This window comes from Grus americana, chromosome 4 (assembly GCF_028858705.1).
Source record: "Grus americana isolate bGruAme1 chromosome 4, bGruAme1.mat, whole genome shotgun sequence".
Taxonomy (NCBI): Eukaryota; Metazoa; Chordata; class Aves; order Gruiformes; family Gruidae; genus Grus; species Grus americana.
The window spans coordinates 80217135-80234967 of record NC_072855.1 but is presented as its reverse complement, the minus strand read 5'-3'; the positions used below and the strand labels follow the sequence as shown (position 1 = coordinate 80234967).

The window sequence follows — 17833 nt, the reverse complement described above, 5'->3', positions numbered from 1 at the left end:
GAAGGTCGGCGTCGGTGCCGCCCGTGCACGGGGGTGGGGGGGGACGTGACGCGGGCGAGGGTAAGACGGGAAGGACCCCAGTTTCGGACCCCAGTCCAAGGAGAGCAGCCCGCTTGCTGCCTTCCAGGTGCAGTTTGAGGAGCGGGAGGACACCAAGGCCTGCACCATCGTCATTAACGATGACAACGTCTATGAGAGCGTGGAGAGCTTTGCCGTGGAGCTCAGCATGCCGGCCTACGCTCTGCTGGGGAACGTCACCCGGGCCACCGTGGCCATCACCGACGCGGAGGACGAGCCCACCCTGCAGTTCGACAGGAAGACGTACCACGTCAGCGAGAGCGACGGTTTTCTCTCTGCTCCCGTCGAAAGGAAAGGTGAGTCGAGCCGGGCAGAGCGACTTGCCGTGCTGCCGTGGGGCTCCGCGGCACGGGAGGGAGAGCGGCTCCGCAGGAGATGCCGTGGGGCCGGTGGGGGACACAGAGAGGTGAAACGCCTCGGGACAGACCGCGAAGTATCCTGTGGCCGCTTAGAGCTTGGGTTTTAATTCCGTACTTTAGGAGATGCGGTTTAGCGCCTGCGTCCTGCGCTCTGCTCGCACACCCCTAGGATCCCTGCGCAGCGGCCGAGGGCTCTTTGCAGTGTGTACCTTCGCCAGGCTCAGGCAAACGACTGTTTCCTCTCGGCAGGCAAATAACAGTGACCCCCAGAGCACGCGGCGTTCCCTGGACTTTGCCTGTTTATGATTTTGGGGTGATTCTTTGATTTTTTTTATTTTTTTTTTATTTTTTGGAAGTAGCTTTGTGGCGCAACTGAAACGACGAGCCAGATGCATTTTTTTAAAATCTTTCCCAGCTCTGCTGCCAGATTGACCAACGCAGCTAAAGCTCCCTACTTTTGGATTCATTTCTCCTCCCAGCACGACCAGGAGCAAACCCTTGTATTTTTTTTGCTGCTTCCCTGTGACCTAGATGCCGTGTTTTGTGCGGACCCTATCCCTGTATTGTATATTCTTTAACAGGCAAGTGCCACCCGTTTCCCGATCGCAGTAACCAAGAGCGCAGATTTGGAGCATCCCTGGAAGGCAGACCTAAGCCAGCTTTTATGCGAGTTTAGGAGCAGGGACGGTGTTCTTTTTAACTCTTCGCTCTCTTTTCTGACTGTTGCTTTATTATTAAAGTGAACGGTGTCTCCACCACATAGATGAAAAGTATTTCCGTCGAGTTACGGGGTTTTTTTCCTGTTGCCTCTTAGGGGACACCAGCAGCACCGTGTCTGCCGTCTGCTACACCGTGCCCAAATCAGCCAAGGGAAGCAGCCTTTACATGCTGGAATCCGGCTCCGACTTCAAGTCCCGGGGGATGGCGGATGACAGCCGCGTTGTTTTGGGTCCGGGTGTCACCACGACGACGTGCGACGTCACGCTGATCGATGACAGCGAATACGAAGAAGAGGAGGAGTTTGAGATCGTATTGGCCGATGCCTCGGACAACGCGCGCATCGGCAGCCGGGCTTCAGCCAACGTCTTCATCGGTGGACCCAACGATGCCTCCACGGTGTTCCTGGGGAACGCTACTTTTACCGTCAGCGAGGCTGCAGGTGAAGAGTAGGAGGGGGCTCCCCTAGGGCTGCTCCGCGCGGCGTCGGGGTGCTTCCGCCAGGAAGAGGTATCGGAAGGAGCGATTTAGGGGCGCAGCAGCGGAATCGTAAAAGATCCGCAGAGGGTTTCTGTTCTTCCCTCGGCCCCTGCGGGGAAGGTTGGGGTTGTTCTCTGGAGCAGCCGGCGCAGAGCGCGGTGGTGAAGGGAGCGGGGCGCGCCGAAGGGAAAGGAGCGGGTTTGCGGTACGTGGCTGCTTTCTCAGCTCGGTTCTCTCTCGTGTGCAACCGGCGGTGCAGGAAGCATTGAGATTCCAGTCCTCCGACGGGGACCTGACCTCTCAACCCCCATCTCGGTGTGGTGCGCCACTCGGACGTCCGACCCTCCGTCTGCCAGCCCGGGAATCGATTATGTCCCCAGCTCCAGGAAAATAGAGTTCAGGCCGGGCAAGACAGAAGAGGTGAGGAGCCAGTTTGACTCCGAGGGGTCTGCTCTGCCTGGCGACACTTCTCTCGTCTTTGCGTGCGTGCTCTGTGTTTGCCGTTCGCCCGTTTTAAAAATCCACTTGAGAATTGTTAATGAATCTGCCGGGCACAGATTCCCACCTGATCAGCACTACAGCCAGAGGAAATTCGGTCAGCCCCAGGATCAAGACAGCTGCCTGGTCTCTGAAATGATAAGCCGGATTTATCTAGAACGTTTTTGCCGTTGATGAATGGATTCGGAAAGGGCCTGACGTAATGACTTTACGTTAGGCGTGAGCGCCGGGAAGGATGACGGCTTTGCGTCTCTAAAAGCATGACGTGTGCTTTCCTTCCAGTTCTGCGCTCTGACGATCCTGGACGACGCGCAGTACCCGGTGATAGAAGGGCTGGAGACGTTCGTTGTTTATCTCAGCTCGCCCCACGGGGCTGAGCTGGCAAAGCCGTTCCAAGCCATCGTGGCCATTAATGACATCCTCCAAGATGGTGAGTTGTCCGCGGCAGCTCTGTCCGGTCCGTCCTCCACGCTTCCACTGTCGCGTGAAAGGGTACAAGTCAAAGTCAACGTTTGCCTGTCAGAGCCCCACCAAGGACTTTCACTGAAACAGTTTGGCAAAGTTGAAAAGAAAAATAGGTAATTTATTGAGGCGACAGATATAGAAAGTTCGGAGTTGCCGTTGGTAAATGCACTTACTGCAACAATTTTGAGCTCAAGTTAATAGTTCAGCGCTTTTGTTAATGCTAGTTTTCCCGGGGTAACATCCGACATGATCGGAGGCACGGGTCTTAGCGAAGAGGCGTCCCTGCTTGGGGAGGAGAGAGGTCCAGGCCCGTCGACCTGTCCGGATAGTTGGAGTTCTCGTCCTCAGAAAAGAGGATTCTAAATGCCAGATTTATGCTGTCGGCGAGGTGGGACTAAGTCAGGGCTCGTGTGCCGACGGGCCCTTAACAAGGCGTGTTGTGCAGTTGATCGGGGCTGGGGGGGGCAGTGGTGGAGAACAAAGGCGTTCGGTACAGAGGAGCGGTGGTCTGTTTAGTTTTACCAAAGTGACGCCGAGCTGTGAAGGCTCCCCCTCACCCCAGGCGTCACTCAGTTGATTGAGGAGTAGACCCGTCAGGCGCCGCAGCTTGTTAGGATGAACGAATTGCTCATCTCCTGCCCCTGTTCAGGCCCGGTGCTTATCAGTGCAAGATAAGCAAGGTGCTCAATCCCTGCTCTCCCCAAGCTGGACTCCCCCAGCACCCCTTCCGCTGGCTCGTAACGGCCCTGTATTCCGCACCGGCAAGCCTGGACAAGTCCGGCATCCCACATCCGCGCAGCGGGAGGCTAGGCTAAGTTGGTTATTTCTAGGCTGGACTTAGGTTGTTTTCCCGGGGTCCTCCCGTTCCGTCTGGCTGCCCCGTCGCTCCCTGAGAAAGTCTCACCGTGCGTTTACTTCCTCCTGGGTTTTAACGTCTCTCGCGTTCGCTTGCCTAAGGGAAGCACGCGCCACGTAATCTAACCTGGTAGTCGTCTCTAATCGTTTCGGCCTTTGCGTCTCGGGGGGAGGCCTGCCCTCTCCGCTGCGAGCCGTCTGTTCTGTGTGTGCCCGCAGACGGTAGGATGACGCTTGGAGGCACAGCACCCATTTCTGTTCTGAGCCCTCGTACGTCCCTCCCCGCCGTGCTTTGCAAACCCACCGTCCCTGTACTGCCAGCCCTGCCCCGTCCTCCGGCGCGTCGCAACAGCACCAAAACGCTGGGGGAGGAACAAGTCTCGTCAGCGGTCGGTGTAGGTGACCGAGGAGAGGTGACGAGGAGAGGTTCCTTCTGTTCGAAGCGCTGCAGGGGCTGCCGATCCTGTGCTCTGTAGAGGGATGACGGCAGCGATGGTCACTTGTTTGAAGCCAAGTCCTGTAGTGAGGCGCAGCGAAGCCTGGGTTTTATTCTCTGTCTCCGTGCAGCGGCTCTCATGGGGTGTACGTGCCTCGATTTGCTGCTTGAACGCTTGACTCTGTTTATTGCCTCCTGCAGTGCCGAGCATGCAGTTCACCAGGGACACGTACACGGTGAAGGAGAAGGAGGGTACTCTGCACATCCCCATCTTCCGCACCGGGGACCTGAGCTACGAGTCCTCTGTCAGGTGCTACACGCAGAGCCAGACAGCAGAGGTCACGGAGGACTTTGTGGAGAGGAGAAACGCGGAGGAGTCTCGCATCACTTTCTTGAAAGGGGAGAAGGTGAGCAGAACCTGGCTTGTAGGGAGAATGAAGAACCATTGATGGGAGAGGTTCAGATCTCCTCCTCGGCTCCGCATGGTCAGGGGCAGCTGACGGAGGCTGTCCAAACTGGTTTCACAAACGCTTAAAGTCACAAATTCTTCCGGTCCCGGAAATACGACATGACTCCGAAGGGGTTGGTGGGTTGATCGTAAAACCGGTTGAAACGTGAAACGCAAATCCTCCGTCTCAGTAGGACTCGGGATTGTCGTAGCAGAGAGCTGTCGGTTTGTGGAAGCAGATGTCGTCGGTGCTGTGTCTCCTCACGCAACCGTGCGGTTTGTCCACAGTGAAGTAGCAGCCTTAAAAATAGAAGTGTTCCTTCCAGGATCGACAGTACTCGGGCGTGAAACCCGAGGCAGAGAAGTACAGGGTGGCCTTTAAGTGCCTTCAGGGGGTTTATGAACGTTGGCCGTTTTCTCCTGCTGACTTGGCTTTAGGTGAAGAACTGCAGCGTTGATATCAGGGATGACTCTGCCTTTGAACCAGAAGAGCAGTTCCAGGTCTGTCTCGGCAGCCCGCTTGGAAACCATTGGAGCGGAGCTAGGATTGGGAAGATGGACACGGCGACCGTAACCGTCACCAACGATGAAGACGGTAAGCGAGGACGTTCAACGAGGATGTCGGGGTTGTGGTGCAGGATGTAGTTCCCAGCTAGTCAGCGCGGCCTCATCGGCAGCTGGCGGTTTAATTTAGCACACGTGAACGCCTTGCAGCGATGTGGGCACAGCGCTGCGTGCTCACGCCTCGTGCGCTGGGCTGGTCTTAACCGAGAGGTGGAATAACGGTGGCTCGAACCCGCCCTTTGTCCCACGTCCCATTCCCCTGCAGCTGCGCAGGGAGTTGCTGTGCTTCCCCTGGGAGATGTTGCCTTCCCTCCACAGCGTCCCAGCCTGGAGAGGTCTGTGGGGAAGCAGGGGGACGGCGGGTCCCTCTGGCGTGGCCGCCAGCGGGGGCCGTAGCACCATCATCGTGCGGGATTTGGGGGCGTGTGGTTCAGCGGGAGGCCGGCAATGGGAGAATCGCTCTGTAGCCCAACACCCGTGTTGGGTTTTGCACACCCCTTACACATCCAACCCTTACAGCGCCAGTTTTGGCCCCTGCTTTGAGGAGCCCCTTGCTCTGAAGATGCGTAGGTAGAGTCTAAAAGGAGCTGAGCTTAGCTCGCCCCAGTTCCTGAATGCTCTTCGTCTGTAAACAGCGAACTCGGGGCTTTTTCTTCGCTGCCGTTTCTCTAGCGCCCACCATCGAGTTTGAAGAAGCTGCGTACCAAGTACGGGAGCCGCCTGGCCCGGAGGGCGTTGCCGTTATAAATATCAAGGTGGTCCGGAGAGGGGATCAGAACAGGACCTCCAAAGTCCGCTGTAGCACCCGCGACGGCTCGGCGCAGGCCGGAGTGGATTACTATCCCAAGAGTCGAATGCTCAAATTCAGCCCAGGTAAAGGGTCCTTGGAGGGAAGGGTAGAGGTGGTGGCGTGGCCGGTGACGTTCCGCGTGCGTCGGAAAGGAGCGCTGAAGGGAAAGAGCGAGGAGGTTTGCGTGTGAGGTTCACGACGCAACGCAGGTCTGACTGCTCCCGGTGAACTACCTGAGCCGTAAGAAGGCGTAACGTACCCTTCGGTTTTGGGGTTGAGATTTGGTTCGGGGTTTGATCGTGGGCTCGTCGCCGTCTTTGTGGGAAGAAGCACCTATCCGGCTCTTCAGTGTGTTACAGGTGGGGTGCAAGACTTTTCCCCTTTCCTTGCCTCACTGCTCTTCCTCTCGCTCGATAAGCAAAGTGCCCGAGCAGGGGGGGCGATGAAAAGGGGGAGGGAACGACAGCCCGGAGGTGGTGAGCTCTGTACTGAGCAGACGGGACGTGCCTAAGGGGACAGGGAGACGGCGGAGTCTTTCCGCTCGCTGGAATTAACGTCACTCGAAAAAACGGGAAGGCCGTCCCAAATCTTGCCGCGTTTTTCTCTTGCGTGCAACCTTCCATCCCTGGAAGGATCTGGGGTTTGGTTTGGTTGGGGCTTTTTTCCTGGATTTTTGGTAACGTATTTTAACTCTACTACGTAGACCGCTTCCTACGCGGTCTTTTTTTAAAGCGTGACTCTTCTGGGCTGCAGCCTTGCACTCTGTAATTCTGTTACGCCAAAAGGCCGAAGAAGCGGAGGGTGACGGGAAGAGAGGACGAGGCACAGGCGTCTGGCAGGCGAGAGCAAAGCCGTCTTGGGAGGATGGCGGGGCTCAGCAGAGACCTTTCAGGATCCAGCGCGGCAGCTCAGACCGTGCTGCTGGACCAAGAAGCCCTCGCCAGACGGTTCTGCGTACTGGTGCGAGGCGGCAGAGGTGCTCACAGCAGGGGCGGGAGGTGCCGGGATCACAGATTTTTGAACAGGCAGCTAACGCGAGACGGGCGTTACTGAGCCTCAGGTGGCGTCCGCTAGTAAACCTAGCGCCTGATCCCTTGGGTCGTAGCTGGCGTTTTCTGTATAGGCACGACTCCTGCGTGGACGGGGCTGAATTATTAGTAGCAACGAGTGGAAATGAAATTTATAACGCGTATTTTGCCGTAATGTCTCAGTGGTCACAGCCTGGACCAGCTGTGCAGGTGTTTTATGCGGACTTCAGAGCGACATCTGATGCCGAACCGAGCTCTCGCTGTTTCTCTTGCATTTCCTCGCACAGGCGTGAACCACGTCATGTTTAAGGTGGAGATCATGTCCAACGAAGACCGGGAGTGGCATGAGTCCTTTTCTCTGGTGCTGGGTCCGGACGATCCGGTGGAAGCTGTCCTTGGAGAGACCAGCACGGCAATAGTGACTATTTTGGATCAGGAGGCAGCAGGGAGCCTGATTCTGCCGGCACCCCCGGTGGTAAGTTGCCCGTTGCGATGGATGCGATTTAGTACCCTTCGAGTACAGACCGAAAGCCCCGGTGGGGGGTTCTGAAATAAAATCAAGAGCTGCAACGATGCAGCCGGCTTGGAGCGCGTGGGAAGGATTGCCTTCGCCACCCCCTCCCCTCGGCCTCAGGCGAACGCTGCCGTCGTGCGTCCATACAGGTCGTCACCCTGGCCGATTATGACCGGGTGGAAGAAGTGACCAAGGACGGTGCTAAGAAATCCCCTTCCCCGGGCTACCCGCTCGTCTGCGTCACTCCTTGTGACCCTCACTTCCCCAAGTACGCGGTCATGCAGGAACGCTGCAGCGAGGCTGGGATCAACCAGTCTTCGATACGGTTCAGCTGGGAAGTCGCAACCCCCACGGACGGGAACGGAGCCAGGTCGCCTTTTGAAACCATCACTGACAACACACCGTTCACTAGCGTCAACCATAAGGTACGCGGTCAGGTACCGGCACGGCGAAGCCGCAAGAGCGCGTGGCGTAAGTCAGCGAGGGCTCGGGGCAGCTCTGTCGGTCGGCGCGCCGTGCGATCGCTCACACGTGAAATTTGGTTGCGTTCCTCTGGCTGAAAAGTCACGCACCCGAAAAACGGCTGTGCCCGAATAAGAGCTCGGCACGCCGACGCGCCCCGTGCTACCGGGGCTTGGCTGTGGCGTTGCCCGCTCTCCTTCCGTCCCGCTCCGCTTGCCGGGAGAGCGTAGCTCCAGCTCCGAACTGCTGTTCCTTCAGGCAGTTCCTCGTTTTGCTGCGGTGCTCCGCACCTCTCTGTCCCGGGACCGCTCGTGTCCTGTCCCGCTAACAGAATCACTGTTTTCCTCTGAGGGCTTTTCCCAGGCGCTGGGATGCCTCGGCTCTTCTCAGGCATCCAGGTGTGTTTCTAGACCGTGCCTGAGCCTGAGCCGGTTTTGGTGGGTAGCTCACACTTTAATTACGCAGAGATTAAACCCAAAAAGCTCCTCGGGTTTGAGAACTGGCATGAGACGTACGGGCGCTTCTTTGGGGATTATTTTTCTTCTTTTGTCATCAGAAAATTTAGCAGTGTTCTTCACTGAGCCTGCTACAAGCGCCGCTTCCGTCGACGTGGGGAGTAGCTGCGAGCGCTCGGACGCTTCGCTATAAATCCCTGGTGGCGGGAGACGGATGGAGCCTGGCGGATCGTAACGGCTCAGGCTCCCCCTTCCCCTCCCTTCAGTACGCGGACAGAGGTCGGAAGCTGTAAAGCACCCGACGCGCTCCAGCATCTACCGCAGCGCGGGTAACAAGGGGCCGGTCGCACCGGCAAACCCAAGCGGCCAAGCAGACGTTGGCGCGCGCGCCTCGCCTCCGTGCCGCCTACGAAACGCCAGGACAAACCGATTTTGCTGCACGGTCAGATGTTGCACCGCCGGTGTGTTTGACCCGCGTGCGTGTTTGTCCCTCGGGGTTCCCCGCAGGTGCTGGACAGCATTTACTTCAGCCGGCGGTTCCACGTGCGCTGCGTGGCCAAGGCCGTGGACAAGGCCGGCCACGTGGGAACCCCGCTGAGAAGCAACGTGGTTACCATCGGCACGGACAGTGCCATCTGTCACACTCCTGTGGTCGCGGGGACGGCCCGAGGTTTCCAGGCGCAGTCGTTCATCGCCACCCTGAAGTACCTGGACGTCAAGCACAAGGAGCATCCCAACAGGTACGAGCCCGGGGCAGGGGAGGAGAGAGGAGAAGGTGCGTCTGAAGCCGCATCCCACCGCGCGGCGCGTCCTCTCCAGCAGCGTGGGGTGCTCAGGGGAGCGCTCCCGCTCTCTTCCTCGCACCCTGCTCTGCTGAGGGGGTCCCTTCCCCCTCAGGGAGTCGGAGTTGGTGGGACAGCTTAAGGAGCGGATGTGTAGATGGGGAAATTTAGCTGAAATTCAAGGTCGGGCCGCCGCTAGCAGGCTGGCCTGTCTGAGCTGCGCTGCCGTGGGGTAACGCGCGGGGCTGCCGTCCCTGCCAGGGCTGCTTTTTCCTGCACTCTCACCCGCTGTTTGTTCCAGAATCCACATCTCGGTGCAGATCCCCCATCAGGACGGCATGCTGCCCCTCATCTCCACCCTCCCGCTGCACAACCTGCATTTCCTTCTCTCCGAGTCTATCTACAGGCACCAGCACGTCTGCTCAAACCTGGTCGCCGTCAGAGACCTCAGAGGCGTCTCAGGTAATCTTTAAAGCCAGCCTTCGCTTTCTGAACTTGGCGGGAGGGAGAAGCCGGTCAAGCAATGCAGAGAAGGCGCCTTTGTCTTCCTCCGGGCTCTCTCGACGTTAAGTCAGTAATAATGAATTTTCCTGCGCTGGCAGCGGCGAACAGAGTTGTTGCCCGGTCGGAGATGCGATGCGATGCACGGGAACGTTTAAAAGCTGACGGGGTTAAGCGGCGTTGCTCCGTTCGAGGAGGTTGCAGGTTCACGGCGAGCTGGTGATTTTCTGCTTTTCGCGTCCGTCTCGTGACATCCGCGCGGTGAGAGAGGGGTCCGTCGCCGTGCCTGTGTCGCCGAGGTCTCCCGTGTGGCAACAAGAAGCAGCAAAAGCAAATTCACTGCTGCAGTAACTGCCGGAGCAGAAGAAAAAAGGCGGTTTGCGTCTCCGACGCTCCGGGTAGCGTGGCCCGTGGTTGTTCCCTGGTGGGCCGGGGGTGGCTGTACTTCGGTCTGTTCGTTTCGTGCTCGAGCTGTTCTGCGTTTGTTAAAGTTTAACCTTCAGCCTTTAATTAATAGGTTGGTAAGTTTGGGGTTTCGGATCCTTACCCCGTTCCTCTAGCGTTTGCCCCTGTGAAGAGCCGGGTGTGTTCGGTTTGACCTTCCAGGAGGACGAAGGGAGAGGAGCCCGTCAAGTCCCGGATATGATAAAAGTCACTGACACGATTTGAGAGTGAAAATGGCACCTCAGTGCTTGACCTCGGGCTCGTTAAAGCCTGGCGTGATCAGTGTCCTGGTGTCTCCTAACCCCAGAGGCAGGCTTTCTGGATGAGGTCACCTACGACAGCATCGTCCTCGGTCCTGGCTACGACCGCCCTTACCAGTTTGACCCCGCGGTGAGGGAGCCGAAGACGATCCAGCTCTACAAGCACCTCAACCTAAAGAGCTGCATCTGGACTTTTGACGCTTACTACGACATGACCGAGTTAATCGACGTCTGCGGAGGCTCCGTCACCGCCGACTTCCAGGTGAGATGCCGCGTCCGAAACTCTCCCGCGTGATCCAGATCTTTCTTCGGTTCTGAGGCCAAGCTCCGCTCTCTGTTCATGTACGTTTGCTGCTCTGTGCAACTGGAGCGTGGCTTTTCCCCCGCTTTTACCTACAAAAGACCGGTGCTTTGCAAAATGCACTTAATTCTTTTATTTTCGTTGGGGTAACGTAGGTTTTACTCTCTGAATCTTCAGAGCGCCAGTGAAATACTTGTTTTAAATACAAGGATGCGCTGGGAGCACAAAACATTCGCAGCTCCGCTCTGTTCTTTTCCAGTTTTGGCTGTCGTCTTAGCCAGTACGAACGAGCGAAGAGCAGAGCAGACGCACATCAGTTCGTGCTCCGCAGCGGAGCGAGGTCCTGGGAATTTTTAAGCAACTTGTTAATTAACCCACCGGCAGACCAAAAGCCAAAAATGTTCTGCTATAAAATAGTGCCTTTCGCTACCAGACGTGCCTCGCTGCCCTCTCAGGGACGGATCATGCAGCGCCGTCCCGCTCGAGCGAGTATCTCGTCCTCATTAGGTTCTCGTATTGAATTCCCGATCAGAACGTTACGGCCGGCATCATCTCTTTTCGTTCCTGCCGGTCTGGAACGCTTCGTTAACTTTCCTTTCCGTAGCTCCGATTATTTGCACGAATCCAGAGGAGCCACTCGACCTCAACGGCTGCAGAACTGGGGACGCGGAGAGTGGCACCAGCCGGTCTGGAATGTCCCTCTGAGCTCTCCCAGGGATTCGTAGGGGCCGGCCGCGCTCTGCGGAGGAGAAATGGCGTGTACGGAGCCGCAGAGGCGTTCCGGAGACTCTCGGGGCCAGTCCCGAGCAAGCGGAATTGCTAATTTGTAATTCACGGGATTGGAAACCGGGAGGGTTTGGGGGTGAAGTTGTGACCGCAGCTCCTTCTGTACCACGACGCCAGCGTGCTTCGGCACTTACCCTTATTTAAAACGCAGCTTTGTCTAAAGTTCCCGCGTAAAAAGGTAAAGAAGGTTCAGGCAGTCGTCTCTGACTTAATCGTAGGAGTTCTGTAGGATGTGAGGAGCACTCTGTGCTTGCATCCCTTTTTCCCAGCAGTTCATTATTATTTCCAACGACAGTCCAGCAATGAGTTTTTTGCAAGCCGGCTAATTGTTTGCCAGTAACGCTCAGTCTCGAGGGAGCAACGACGATACGTAGCTTCAGAAATACTTCATGCCCACGTTATCCTCCCTGTGCTCAGGACATCCGCGGTCCGGAACTAAACAGGAATCTTCTGTTGCAGGTGCTCTGGCTTTTCTCCCCCATTTGCAGAGCAGAACGCGAATGCAGCGGGTGCCGTGAGTCTGGGCCAGCGTCTCTCCTTCGGAAGGTGCATAACCACCTTTTTTGGGGGGTTTTGTTGACAGGTACGGGACTCTGCTCAGTCCTTCTTAACAGTCCATGTCCCGCTCTACGTGTCCTACATTTACGTGACGGCGCCGAGAGGTTGGGCTTCTCTCGAGCATCACACGGAGATGGAGTTCTCCTTTTTCTACGATACCGTTCTCTGGAGGACGGGTAGGTCCCAGGCATTCGAAGCGGGGGGGAGTATGGGAGAATTGGTTTGTTCTTGGGGTTGGGGTGGGTTTTTTTTCTCCCATTTTTCTTCGTTTCCGCACTGCCACCGCGGTCCTGAGCGTGGGTAGCACTGCCTTTGTGTAAGCTTAGCGAGGGGGCTGGCGTTTCCCCCCCTCTCCAGCTTCTCGCTGTCGGTGGGAGCAGTTCTCACCGAGCCCCGGCAAGCGCCGCAGGGAAGGAGCCAGCTCTTCGTCAGAGCCTCCGCGGCCAGGCAGAGGTGGCTCCCGGGGGATATCTGGAGTGATTTCTCCGTCGCTTTTCAGTGATTCTCGCCTGGGAGCTGCAGTCGCGTTCCTCAGCCCCCTGCTCTCACGGATGGACTTTTTCCCGTATTATCCCCGTGTTCGTTAAAACCGCGGCGCTCCGGCGGCGAGCCCCAAATCGTTCCTCTGCTGGTCCTTACGCCCAAGACCGAACACCCGTGCGTCTGTGCGTGGTTTATCCCGTGCCCTGCGAGTCCTCTGCTTCCAGCCCGTTCGTTTGCCTTTCCCCCCAGAATTCGGAGCCCGCGCGCGCTGCGTGCCCGCAGCCTCGAGCGCTAATTGCCGCTCGAAGGGCTGCAGGGAACCCGCGGTGCCTCACCCTGGGTTTTATTCTGCCAGCGGCGACGCTAACTATTGCGGAGGAGGGAATCGCAGAGCCCTCTTCGGGGAGGGCCACTCAGGAATTAAGGCCAGGAGCACCCAGAAACAATTACCTACCATTTATTCCGTAAAATAAGTTACGTTCACAGGCTAATCTTAGCGGGCAACCGAGTATATTTACCTCCTTTACGCCTGAGCGGGAGTTAGGCGGCGCGTACGGGTAACGCAGGAAGCGTGCGGCTGACTCGCTGGAGGGTGATGCGGTTTAAAGCGTGCCTTTGTGGAGCGCTCTCAGACGCTTTCGGAGCTACGTGGGGCTGGCAGAGCCCACCCGAGGACTGACCGCGCCGGGCGGCTTCCCCAGTGATGACGTTCTTGCCGCCCCGTGCAGGGATTCAGACCGACAGCGTTCTCTCGGCCCGGCTGCAGATAATCAGGATCTACATCCGCGAGGACGGCCGGCTGGTTATCGAGTTCAAGACGCAGGCCAAGTTCAGAGGTGAGCGCGTTAGTCCTGATAGAGGAAGAAACCGACGTACAAATACGGATCCGTTGGGAAAACGCAGGTAGCAGAACAAGCCCCCCTTCCCGGGAGCAGACCCTCTGCGCTGAGGTGTGCGGCGTTGGGGGGGGGGGGTCTCCCCGAACTCCGCCTTACCCGTCACCCCCTTCTCCTCACCCCAGGGCTTTTTGTGATGGAGCACCACAGCCTGCCAGACGTCAAGTCCTTCTTAATGACTCCAGACCACCTGGGAGGGATCGAATTTGACCTGCAGCTGCTGTGGAGCGCTCAGACTTTCGACTCTCCCTACCAGCTCTGGAGAGCGACCAGCTCCTATAACAGGTGAGGGCTGCCGGGTACGGCCGCCTTCAGCACCTTCCCGCAGCACAAAGTTCTTCTTAAGCAACCGACGTGCACGTCAGCGGCAGCGCCGGCGGAGCAGTTGGAAATCCGGGCCGGGGAGAGCAATCCCTGTTGCCCTTTCGGCAGCCGCGGCGCGGTCGGGAGCCGGCCGCGTTGGAGGGCTCAGAGCTAAAGCACGCGGGGAGCCGCCGTCGGGGCTGGAAACGCTGCTCTGCTGGTTGAGTAGAGGGAAAAATCAGTTCATCTCCTTGTAAATGCGTTTTTCTAGCGCTTAAGCCCGTGGGTAGGTAGACACCAGAGGTGGGTTTTGCAGCCTGCAAGTTAAAAGCAGGATTTTGTTTCCACGACTGACTCAACCGCTAGTGCTGACTGGTGGAGGTGGGTGCCTTAAGATCTAGAAACGATTGGTTCGCTTATTTAAAAAATTCCTTATTGTTATTATTTCTGCCTGTGACTCTTTATTCTTACAGTCTGTGCTCCTTGCACAGAGGGTCAAATCCAGCACCGCAGGTCCGGTTTGTCCCTCCCGCGACCGCTGGAGCAGCCGGACGTTTCTGGGGCGAGGGAGAGGTCCTGCTACGCATTTCGTCTTCCCTGCTTAGGCTAATTAGAAAATGGTGGATGTCAGGCAAACGTTTGGTGACCGCCGCGTCTCCTGTCTGTTCCCAGGAAGGATTACTCTGGAGAGTACACCATCTTCTTAATCCCCTGTACTGTGCAGCCCACGCAGCCGTGGATGGAGCCTGGAGACAAGCCCCTGCCCTGCACGGCTCACACTCCCGAGCGGTAAGGAGTCGCCGTCGTCACGGCGGCAGGACGGTTTCAGCCCGTTTTGGGCTGTTTGCGCGGTCCCGGCAGGCGTGGGACAGGCCGCAAGAGCAGCAGGAAGGGAAAAGGGGAGCGGAGGAACCTCCTCGTTGGGTCAGGGGTCCCCCTGCGACCGAGAGCGTCCCCGCTCAGGGCAGTGAAAGATCTGGGTGCTGCAGACGGTCTGCAGCGCAACAGGGTCCGTTACTGTTCAGCACAAGGCAGGTGGCTTTGCTTCCTTCAAAAAAACCCCACTTTCTTCAAAAAAACCCCACTTTCTTCAAAAAAACCCCACTTTCTTCAAAAAAATTTGCTGTCGAGTGAGACTAAGGACTCCCAGACCAGGGGCTGTCCCGCGCTGCCGTCCGTCTCCCAGCGGTTTTCAGCCTCGGGGCCGCAGAAGCCCGGCGCAGCCTTGGGCTGTCCCCAGACAGAAAGAAAACCAAAGCTGTCGGGAGGAGCCCTCAGCAGAGCCCCGCGCCATCGCTGGAAAACGGGGAGGCTGAGGGGCGACGAGCCGTCGGGGCCGAACCCCACCGGAGCGCGGGCTGCCGGACTGTGAATTGTAAAGCAGGAGGGAAGAAAGGGGAAGCAGACCGCGTAGGTCATCACCGTGTCGCTAAGATGTGTCCGAACTAAACCTCTCCTTTTTCCTTTCCTGCCCCAATTTTAGATTTTTGATCCCGATTGCCTTCCAGCAGACAAACCGCCCGGTTCCCGTCGTCTACTCCCTAAACACGGAGTTTCAGCTCTGTAACAACGAGAAGGTGTTTCTGATGGACCCCACCAAATCCGAAATGTCTCTGGCAGAAATGGATTACAAAGGGGCTTTTTCTAAGGGTAGGATTTATTTTCGTTTTCTTTCCTATTCTGCCTCGTATCTGAGGGTTTCTGTCTTCACAACTTCCATTCCCCTGAAAGGGAAGGGTGAAAGCCAGGTTTGGCTTTGCCTCTTTCACGGCAGCAAACGGCATTTTGAGCACGTTACAGCCCCGTAACGGCATGACGAGACAAGAACGCGCTCGGGCACGGTATTCTGTCACCCGCGCGCGCGCAAATCAAGACCCTTCGAAACCCAGAGCCACGAGTAGTTCGGTGTGTTTGGCTCTAACAGCGGTTCTCCTCTTAAACTGGAGAATTTAACCCGACCGTTTTTCTCCCAACCTCCTCAGGGCAGATCCTGTACGGCCGCGTGCTCTGGAACCCCGAACAAAATCTAAACGCCGCTTACAAACTGCAGTTGGAAAAAGTCTATCTGTGTACGGGCAAGGACGGCTACGTGCCTTTCTTCGACCCAACGGGCACCGTCTATAACGAGGGGCCCCAGTACGGCTGTATTCAACCCAACAAGCACCTGAAACACCGATTTCTCCTCTTGGTAAGCGTTCGGCTGTGGACAAAACCGCCGTGTCCAGCGCTGTGCGTGATCATGTCCGGAGAGCGTGGATTTTTTTTGCAGCACTAGGCAGACAGGCGCAAACCATGATGACAAGATTGGTTTTTTCTCGGTCTTTATCCATGAGTATTTCTTGGTGTAAAAAAAAAAAAAAAGCAATGACAAATTAGGAAGGAAAAGCCGCCGTGTACCAAGCTCTTAAAATTTCCCTTGATCTCCGCTCTTACGGTAGCTTGGAATCGACAGGACTGGCGTCACACAAGGGGAGATTTATTTACCCGTTATACAGAAATTCTCCTTCATCATATAAATCTACGCTTAGCTCCCAAGACGCGTTCAGCCCTTGCCACGTGCTTTGTAATTAGCGTTTGCCAGCGTCCTCGCTGGCAGCCTCGGTACCGCTCGCGGGACGAGGGTGACGTCAATGGAGTTAGTCTGGCGCGCACGCTGGAGCGGGCTGGTTAAACTCTACAAACCTAACGTTGACACGGTCAGTGCTAAACCAGGACGGCGTGGCTCCAAATCACCCCTCTCTGCTTTTCCAGGACCGAAACCAACCAGAAGTGACGGATAAGTATTTCCACGACGTGCCTTTTGATGCCCACTTTGCCTCCGACCTGTCCGAGTTTCACTCGGTAAGCAGCATGCCCGGAGTCGATGGATTTACTCTCAAGGTGGATGCTCTCTACAAGGTACGTCCCGAGCGATACCGGTAGCCCAAAACTCCCTTCCCTTGCCCAGGGCGTCCCAGAGGCTTTGTGAAATGCGGGCTCTGGACCTGACACTGCGTAGAGAAACCGAATTCCTGCTAGGGTCGGTCTTGCAGCCTTCGGCACTTCACCGGCAACCCTCTGGGGCAGACGACCTCTGGTTGCGGTTCCTCTCTGCGTGCGGAGGCTCGGAGGAAACGGGAGGGACGCAGGGGAAGCTCTGAGTAAGGGCAGAGTTTTCTGTCCCGGTTCTGGGCTTTTGTGTCCCTCCCCAGAGCCCCTCTTGTAAGCCAGTGACCTCTGTCTGCTCAGGGGACTTCTTGGCAGGGCTAGGATTGTACCGTAAATTAACGGTGAAGCCAATTAAGAAGCAAAGTCCTGCGCAGAAAATGGAGATGAGGAATTTATTCTGGTGATTAAGAATTTTTTTTTTCCAAAGCGCTCAGGAAAGAAGCTCTTTAAAAAGGTATTATTAATGTTCCTGCATTAATTACTGCAGTTGCCGAAGACAGACAGCAAGGCCGAATGCCTCGCTTGGCGATAAATGCTACCGCAGGTGCTCGTAAAAACACACTGAGCTGCTTTCTTGACATTTACACGAGTCAAGAAACAGGACAAAAAAATGCAACCAGCTCTCCCTTTACTTAACAAAATCACTCGATCTCAAAGCCGTAGTTAAAATTTCCTCTGTGCGTGTGTATTCCCTCTCTTAAAGGTGGAAGCCGGACACCAGTGGTACCTTCAGGTCATCTACGTAATTGGCCCGGAGAGCATGGCAGGACCTCGCGTCCAGCGCTCCCTCGCTCGCCGCTGGAAACGCGGCCGCCGGGACTTGGTCGATAGCGACGGGAGGCTGACGCTGGACGACTCCTTAATCTACGACAACGAAGGTGACCAGATCAAGAACGGCACCAACATGAAGTCGCTCATCTTGGAGAGGGAGGAAGCCGCCGTCGCGGCCTCTTTATCTCAAACGGGCGCTTCGCTGGGGAGCGCCTTCGCTGCCCTCACCCTGCTGCTGCTGGTGCTTTCCGGAGTTTGTCTCCTCACCAGGAAATGTCGGAAGCTGCGGAGGAAGCGAGAGGCTGCCAGAGCCGCCCCCGAGGAGCATCCCCTGAACACCAAGGTGGAGCTGCCCAGGGGCCTGGAGAAGGCCCTGGACGGCCGGTACTGCACCGTGAGGAATATCAATGTATTGAGGGAAAGCGGGGGCAGCTGCGAGGGCAAAGGCAGGAAGGTGAAGCAGGTGAACTTGGAAGTCAAAGTCCACAGCAATTTGCACGACGGAACAGAAGTTTAATGGAGCGCACGCTTTGGTTTGGTAAAAGCTTTTTATAAATTGTAAAAAAAAAAAAAAAAAAGGCAAAAAAGAAAAGCTAAGCTAAGTTACGCTGGTATTTTTATACTCTTGCGAGGAGGAGGAGGAGGAGGAGAGGCTGTAGCTCACCTCTGCT

General features: G+C 56.6%; 1 protein-coding gene across 14 annotated transcripts in view; it reads left to right on the top strand.

The window, feature by feature from the left end:
• The window catches only part of FRAS1 (Fraser extracellular matrix complex subunit 1), a 160563-nt gene extending 142742 nt beyond the window's left edge, over positions 1–17821 (top strand). For 4 of the 14 annotated variants that reach the window (XM_054824195.1, XM_054824196.1, XM_054824197.1 and 1 more), the window contains 20 exons: positions 128–374; positions 1252–1596; positions 1894–2054; positions 2415–2562; positions 4090–4295; positions 4775–4931; positions 5573–5773; positions 7006–7193; positions 7382–7657; positions 8657–8889; positions 9233–9393; positions 10184–10398; positions 11807–11957; positions 12993–13100; positions 13286–13445; positions 14136–14252; positions 14947–15113; positions 15446–15651; positions 16215–16361; positions 17095–17821. In XM_054824195.1, the coding sequence (XP_054680170.1) occupies positions 128–374; positions 1252–1596; positions 1894–2054; positions 2415–2562; positions 4090–4295; positions 4775–4931; positions 5573–5773; positions 7006–7193; positions 7382–7657; positions 8657–8889; positions 9233–9393; positions 10184–10398; positions 11807–11957; positions 12993–13100; positions 13286–13445; positions 14136–14252; positions 14947–15113; positions 15446–15651; positions 16215–16361; positions 17095–17679 (4179 nt within the window). In that variant the 3' untranslated portion in view covers positions 17680–17821. The other 10 variants (XR_008576881.1, XR_008576882.1, XR_008576885.1 and 7 more) reach the window with 10 other exon arrangements.
• The last annotated feature ends 12 nt before the right edge of the window (positions 17822–17833 follow it).